The following is an 8,367-nucleotide window of genomic DNA, read 5'->3' on the forward strand; positions in this document are numbered from 1 at the left end:
ACGACGAGGACGGTCGGGTGGGGTTTTGAGGACCGTGATGGCGATGGCTTCAGATCAGGGACGCCGACGAATCTAGGGTGAGAATGGCGGCAGAGCTAGGCAATGGGTGGCGTGGACGAGGAAGAGGTTAGATCGGGCGAGCATTGGGGACAATTTGAAGGGGATATGGGTGGTTTCGGCCTATGAGGTCAGACAAGTTCGAACATGTCCGAGCGTCCCTAAATCCGCCCCACATACAAGCTATGTTTGAGTGTTGTTGGACAACTTGAACATTTGGGCTCAGTATGAGGGGTCCGATTGGGTAGCTTTTTTGCTCCGAGCTATGTCCGGGCTATTCGCCCGAACATAGTTGGGCTCCCCTAAGTTTGCCTCAAATTTCGAGAGAAATCGTCGGATGGGTCAACAAGCTCCCCTAATTTTGCCCCAAATCTCGAGAGAAATCGTCGGATGGGTCAACAAATGGACAAAATTTGGACAACTGGGAGATACTCTTGGATTGGTTTTTTTGTCCAAGCATGCATGGAGAAACAAGGGATGCCCTTGGAAAGCGAAAGTACCTTTCTACACCCAGGAGCAAATGCTCCTGGTGTGAACAGTACAATCAAAAAAAATTCAAAAACAATTTAAAAAATTCTGAATTTTTTTTGCCACTAGGAAATTGCAACGGGTGTGTAAATATTCTAGTAGTGATTCAACATTAACTGTGACAAACATATATATTTGGGAGGATGCATGTGCACGTGAGATGAATTATCTTAATGCAGCATCGCCGAGCCTTTTATACAACTAAATCACTCTTTGTCCCCAAATCTAAGCAAGTACTTTGAAACCAATAACTGAATTCTGATAAAGCGCCCTTTATAAAAAAAAGAATAAAATTTCATCCTATATAATTTAAACAAATTAATTCAGTGAGCAAGTCATTGCTAGGTGGTCTACGGATCTGGTTGTAATTTTTTATTTGTACTGTCTTGAAAGATGATGAATAGATCGGATGCTTATCCCGCAAGAAAAATATTCAGCGAACAAGTTAACAAAGAACAACATAGGTATCAAGTACACCCTACTTATACAGTTATACAACTGGATGTTATGTGTCCCGTACAATGTTACCAAGAATCAAATAGTGGTTAAGTTTGTGAGCTATGTGAAGGTCACATCTTGGATTTTGAGTTAACTTCTCCTGATCAGCACAATTCTCTCTGTTCTTTTTTCAACACCGAGCCCCTCCTTCCTACTGAATAGTTAACAAGGCAAAAATTAGTACAACATCATGGAATTTGAGTAACAAGGTAATTAATACAACAGAAACATTTTAGTACAAGAAGTCTGAGTATTTTGAAAAAATATAATTAATCAAATTTCATTTCAAGGGGATATATCATATATATATACTAAGAGAATTAAAAAAATACACTAAGAGAAGTTTATGCATGAATATGAAACAAAAACAGTCTTTGGTAAAGAAAGCTAATGAAGCTGGTGTCTCAACAACCAATAGCTAAGAGTAGAGTTTCCGGGAAACAAAGTAATGCATCTGGTGGAATATATGGTCAAGGTTCTAAAATGAAGAAATAACACCGAAACCAAGGATATTGACTTTGCTGGTATTGTTTATACGTGCAAATGTCTAATTCACGAAATTGTTTGTCTCGTCATCTGAACAATCATATACGTGAAATTGCCGCCTGGATTTTTTTTATGTGCAAGACTTAACGTGAAAGATCAATGTATCTTATGTAACAACAGTTAACGACCCTCAGGGTTCACGATCATCCCAGAGTGATTAATTGTCTCTGCTACGTCACTCTGAAATACAAAAATACTCCCTCCGTTCCTAAATATTTGTCTTTCTAGAGATTTCAATAAGTAACTACATACGGAGTAAAATGAGTGAATCTACATTTTTAAATATGTCTATATACATCCGTATGTGGTAGTCTATTTAAAATCCTAAAAAGACAAATATTTAGGAACGGAGGGAGTAGAAACTAAGCAAAATCTCATGAAGCAAGAAACCCACTTCTGGAATGCAAATACCAGCACAACGATGCGTACTTGAAGCAAACAAGAACGGAGATCAGACCACGAGGCGCTGCCAAACCAATTACATGCTAGCCTATCCAACTCACATATCACCTCAACGACCTGCACCGCCTTATCGAAATTCCCCAAGAAAAAATAAATAAGTGGGGAAACAGACAGGATGCACTCACCTTGGGGTTCAGGTTCTTTCCTGGCTGTAGGCTAGTCCTGAACGCATGATCAAAAGCAACAATTAAATCAAATGATGTTAGCTCAGATACAAGGTATAGCAAACCTCTCTCTCACTCGGTCACTCTCATCCGAGCAACACCTGATAAAATGTCCCATCTTTAATCTGACTCGGTAACATTAGGAAGATAAAATGTCCCATCTTGGCCACTATGTCTATGCGAGCAACATTAGGAAGATTAACAAAATTGCAAATCTCAGTTCTCACCTAGAGTAATAGTAAACCGTGATCGAGTGGTAAGAGTAAACGACTTAAAAAATGTAGTATCCTTCCTAAGAGCAATGGGGACATACCTGGTCTTGGATTACTCCAGCTTCCTATCCCCGTGCAAGAGAACGCCAAAGCAACCCGTCACCATGCTCACTCCCCTCACTGCCTCCTCTTCCCTGATCAAAGTAATTTTTTTGCGAATACTGATCAAAATAAATCATTTTTGCATTGGTACTTTTTTTCTCAGAAGGAAGCCCACTTCAGTGAAGTTCAAGAATAGATATTTCTGAAAGTCTATGAAACACCTGAGCTAGACTGGAATAACAAATTGAAACTGTAATCTTCAGGCCATTTTATCACAGGAAAACCTAATGGGCTCACTCTTTCTATGGTTGGTAACACACTGTTGCACAGAGTTATCTGAATTCGGTAGACTAGTTCTGCTTGATCTCTGTAGGAAATACTCCTAGATTAATATTTGTTCAGAGGTATAATAGAGAACGAGAATATAGGTACAATCAAAATCAACGAACCACAGCTTGGTCATTGAAAAATCAGTTAAGCCACTACTTAACTCGCCAAGTTGCAGCCACGATTCTACCTCATTGGCCGTCGCTGCAGTAGTAGCAGTACCTTCACATAAGAAGTAGCGCGGCGGCAGTACTTAACTGAAGTCAAACAGTGCAGGAAGCCAAGAGCCGAAACACATCACTGATGCTTTTATCTGTTGTCACCACCAAACCGCCACTTCTGAACATGGATATTGTGCGCTGCTGCCTATCGTGTGCCCTCATGTCCTGCTAATCCCCATAGGTTGTCGGCCGCTGTCATTGTCACCACCGCCTGGTGTCTCTGATCCGACGGCACCACCCCCTTCACTCATCGGCGTTGTGGCTATCTTCGGCCGACAGAAGGTGACGGGGATGGAGGAGGCGGCGTGACTCGTTGCGGCAAGCGATTGGGCAGGAGAGACAGACGGCGATGGTGCCCACGGCGCGGCGCGTGGGGAGAGTGGCGGAGGAACACGCGGCGGAGGGCAGCGGTGTTTGGGAACCCTAGGTTGGGAGGCAGTGAGAGATGGGTAGCGATCGACTGGGTGCGTGGGCTGCGTCCTAGGGGACCACGAGTGGGAGTCAGACGGAAATAAATCGGAGATGCACCCAGAAAAACACCGGTCGAAGGCTTGGTGCGGGACGTACGAGGTCGGACGAAACGACCACATAAGAGGGGAAACGGAACATTACATTTCTTTTAGATAGTAGAGATACTTACGTAGATGTTTGTTGTGCATGCAAAATTTCATCATGAAATCATATTGGTGGAAGTCGTGCCAAAAAACAAAATCAAAGCTCCAAAATGCTTTTGCAAGTAACATTTTCAGAGCATTGATTTTGTTTTTTTTTACCACGCTTTCCACCAATGTGATTTTGCGATGAAATTTTGCATGCACAACAAACATTTGTGAAAGTATGCCACAAAAAAATTCAGATTTTTTTGCATTGTTTTTTACTGTTCAAACCAGGAGCATTTGCTCCTTGGAAAGGCCTTTCTTGGTTGCGATCCGTAGTATGCATGACATGTCCAAACAGGATTGGAGCCCTCGAGAAGTTATTCGTTCCAGCCAGTGTCATACAGGCACTGTTCTACAGCCACGAACACGCATCCCCATGGCAACGGTGCTTTGGAACAAAGCGCATCTGGACTTGACAACCAAAACGGCATCAATTAATGTTCACGCTAACTAGCTAGGATTTGCATCAGGAACTGGCAGTAAACAATGTAAGGATACGAACTCGAAAACACTCAGCCAGTAAAAAACGGTTCCCAGCTGCCCAGCGTTTCTCTGACAGCATCAACTACTCCACCACTAAAACATTAGAAAGAAAAATGGTACACTATGCTAATCTTCAGCTGGATACTAAACAAGCACTAGGTTCCTAGCATGACTACCAACAGAAGCGGTAACAATCCGCAAGCCAGCCACCGGAGATCTTGTTGATTCAAGCTCTGGTCCAAAAGAACACCTTACCACCGGAGCTTGCGCAAGCAAGATGCCCAACTTTATATGGATGCGCAGAAAACCTGCACGGAATGGCCGTCATGTGTTCACTCTCCAGGCTTGCGCTGTTCGAAGCTGAGAGGCTACTGTCATCGCCACCAACTGAGATAATATCTATTGCCCTTCTCATGTTTCCAATAAACAGGTCGGTGTCGTTCCAGCCCCAGATTGCCCTGCAATAATCGAATTAGTTTGTAAAGAGAGAACATACTTGCATGTAGAAATCCATCAAGCTACTCGTGAAGCTAACCACTAGGTGAAAAGAGAGATCATACTTGAATGTAGAAATCCATCTGCCTGTCTGGTTATTATGCTTGATAATGTGTGACCTATCAAAGTCATCCCCACAAAAGACTCGGACAGTATCATCGAGGCTGGACAGTGGACAGAAAAAGAATCAGGCCTTCTGTAACAACATAATTCTGCATAAACTACACCTCTGTAACTAAATATAAGAAAACGTTCTTATATTTAGTTACAGAGGTAGTATTAAATAAGTGCACTGTTTAAAACAGTGTACTGTCGCAGACCGGGGAGAACAGCAGCTGTTCTAAAGATCCTAATGGGTTAAGGACGGTATATACTATGGGGGATTATTTAATCTTCAGTAATGGTAGACTTAAAGGGAAATTCCTACAGACTGGATTTCGGACGTACGTGTTCTCTTCGACACATTCCTTCAGATTAATCCGACCCGCGCCTTCTTCTTACTAACGTGATCTCCAATTTGAACACACAAAGGCCAGTCAAGGGTGAAAAGGCACAGGTAACAACTACGTGTGATGGTATGAAGATGATGATGTTTAGGAAAGGAAGAAGCTGGCAGGGGCAGGGCCAGGACTTGAGCATGAGGGGGCGAAGGACACAACGACCACGCAATAGAGAAGACAAGACTATTAAATCTTTAAAAATATGACACCGATATCAAATTCAGCAACATATATTTTGCAATTCAAAAGATAATGACATTTCTGTAGTTAAAATTAAATATGATCTTCGAAGCATAACACAAAACTGAAAAATAAATAAGTCTTTCTATTATACATTGCCTTATGGCTATTAACTAATCAATATATTATTAAAACAAGAGGCAAACAAGCCACACCATGTTCTTCCACATAGACTAAAAATCATGATCAGTTGATTATGTGGTGAGCCCAGATTATAAAGGTCTATATTTAATCTCACATAGCATTTTTAATATACGAGAATTGTACTCCCTCCGTTCCGATGGTTCAGGTGTACATTTTTTCTTAGTTTTTCCTGTTACTAAGGCGCGGGGTGGGATTCACAGCCCAATCTTGCCAAACTACCCCACCTTTCAACGCCCCATCTCCTTGATTCTAGCGTACGAATTAATTATAGACGCTCTCTTTTCCCTTCGTCATATGTGCGGAATTAATTCACGAACAGCGCTTGGTGGTAAAAATGGAGCCTGCACACGCGTCCTAGACTCATAGGCCATGGCAGTTGGGCAGGATGCACTAGGCAGCAAGGCCATGACCATATTAGACATGACCCATCAAGTTGATATCAATTCTTAAAAAAACTTGTAAGCATATTATTGAAGAAAAGATAGGCACCAATGAAGACAAGCATTGGAAAAAGACGTTGGAGATAATCATGTTTGCAAACGATTTTGCATGACCAAATGGGGACCTAAATGCCATAGATTGTCAGATACCAAAGTCTTTCAGACAAATTATACAATTAATCTAAAGATTTCTACAAAGGTCCAAATTATGAAGTCTAAGATGTATGTTTGTCTAATATTTATAATATTTAAATGATATACTCCCTCCGTTCCAAAATATAAGGTGTATTAGTTTTTTCAAAAGTCAAACGTGTGGACGTTTGACCAAGTTTCTAGAAAAATATATTAATATCTGCAATACCAAATTTGTAACATTCAATTCATCATGAAAAGTATTTTCATTTTTTATCTGTTAAGTATTGCAGATGTTGATATTTTATTCTATAATCTTGGTCAACATACAAATGTTAGACTTTCACGACAATCGATGCACCTTATATTCTGAAACGGAGGGAATATCTGCTAATCGATGCCGACTCCTAGCCCTTTAGGCAACCTCAAGAAATCAGGCTCTAGTACGTTCTCGACCAGAGAAGACGTGCAGATGAGGTCTCAGAGGCCCTGCAAATCAGAAAGGCATGGACTCGGATCCGGCGACACAGAAACCTGAATGAAAGGCAAAGGATTCGGCTTTATGTGAGGACACGTATGTTGGTAGGAGGATTGTCGGTGGATTAGGGCGCACGTGGGGCAGGAGGTCGGGGCGGTAGAACCAATTCTGCTGACACTTCTTGTTGGTGCCTAGGGCTTCAACTGGATGTCAGCTCCGCCGCAGACAGAGATTTTGGTGCAGCTTGTATGTGGCTGCACCGAACAACTTCCAAAGGCCAAAGTGGGGTCGGGTCCCCAAGAACACTAACAGAGCGTGATGAAGCACTCTATGTGAAGGACATCACCAGGATTCAGGTGATGAAGCTGAATCCTGTAGAAGAACAGCAGGAGGAAGGCCCCACTTGACGGATGGGGCAAGCAGAACCCGCTCATGAAGGTGGGACTGTGGGAGCAGGCTCGCTCTCCTTGACCGGCACCCTCCAGTCGGCACGCTCTCAAGGTCGCAGCACCCCCTCTCCAGCAAGGGTCTCCAATCACTTTTTCGGCACCACAGATGACAACCATTTGCCTGAATATGTTCTGGTAGCGGCGGCGGCGGTCCTCTTCCTACCTTCGCCGCGCATCCATGAGGCTGGCGGCCAAGTGCTTGGTGGCTAGAGATGGGAGAGATGAATCTAAGCAGGTAGTTCTCCTTGACAATGACCATAACATGAGGAAGAAGAAGGCAGGTGAACTGAATCCGGTCCCTTTCCCTCGCATCAGTTTTTATAGAGGGAAGGGAGCCGTATCAGAACCAAGATACGCATGCACGTGGCCACGTTCGCCTGCGATGGTTGCCAACTACACACACGAGTCAAACGGGACTCAGGGCGCGATGATGGCGGTCCATCGCCCCACGTGCCCGCTGCACCATTTCCCACATTTAATGCGGGGGGCAATGGGGCAATACATTGAGGATAAGATGTGACCTCACCTAGACCCGTGACGCTTGGTGCTCCTACGAGCCGGCTTTTGACCAGGCCAGACCAAAGCAAGTGCTCCTTACTCAGTCCCGGGGCCAGGAAGGAGTTAGATTCTGTCAGCGGACACGTCACGACGTCAGGACCAGTCGGATTGCATCATACTTCGCATGTTTTGATCGGCTTTACCAGGAGGCGTCCGAACCAGGTGAAGTGTACTTGCTACGTTCGTCCAAAGGCAGACCAGCTCCGCTATGCTTGAGCGAAGGGCGGACTCAACGTCCCACGTGGCGCCAGTTGGACTCTGATTTCAATCAGAACCAAACGCTGAAGTCTAGGACTCAGTTTTGGACCTGAAAGTCAAGGGTATTCCCCCATGGGACACAGGCCGGCCCCAACGGACTCGGATGAGACCATATATTACCTTGATTTCAGTCAGAATTCATGATATGCCCCCCTATCAGGACACCAGCCGCTCTCCTCGACGGAGAACATTGGATATCACCAAGATCAACCCGTTATTATGTTTCGCCAGCGCAGCAGGTCGGTAATCAGATCAAGGTGGGAACAAATTCTAGTTCAGCAGGATGAGTTAGGTTCAGCAACCACAAGATTATTTCATGTTTTTTTTCTGCTTACCGTTCTTATGTTTTTTCAACACTCTAATCGTGTTTGGTTGGTCCTTGTTCTTTTGAACTTTGTATGGGGACCCCCACAC

At 43.7% G+C, this 8,367-nt stretch overlaps 1 protein-coding gene and 1 long non-coding RNA gene across 3 annotated transcripts in view; both read right to left on the bottom strand.

Moving 5' to 3' along the window:
• Positions 1–977: 977 nt before the first annotated feature.
• LOC119368158 lies at positions 978–3,574 on the bottom strand. Its single transcript, XR_005176545.1, has 2 exons — positions 2,217–3,574; positions 978–1,237 (listed from the first exon to the last, which is right to left on the bottom strand). It is a non-coding gene; the product is annotated as an uncharacterized LOC119368158 (long non-coding RNA).
• A 609-nt stretch (positions 3,575–4,183) lies between these two features.
• The window catches only part of LOC119365289 (DNA damage-binding protein cmr1-like), a 7,160-nt gene continuing 2,976 nt past the window's right edge, over positions 4,184–8,367 (bottom strand). For both annotated transcript variants that reach the window (XM_037630907.1, XM_037630906.1), the window contains exons 4-5: positions 4,820–4,918; positions 4,184–4,717 (exon numbers count right to left, since the gene is read on the bottom strand). In XM_037630907.1, the coding sequence (XP_037486804.1) occupies positions 4,486–4,717; positions 4,820–4,918 (331 nt within the window). In that variant the 3' untranslated portion in view covers positions 4,184–4,485. The remainder of the gene's footprint in view (positions 4,718–4,819; positions 4,919–8,367) is intronic.

The sequence above is a fragment of the Triticum dicoccoides genome, chromosome 2B, assembly GCF_002162155.2.
Source record: "Triticum dicoccoides isolate Atlit2015 ecotype Zavitan chromosome 2B, WEW_v2.0, whole genome shotgun sequence".
In the NCBI taxonomy this organism is placed as follows: Eukaryota; Viridiplantae; Streptophyta; class Magnoliopsida; order Poales; family Poaceae; genus Triticum; species Triticum dicoccoides.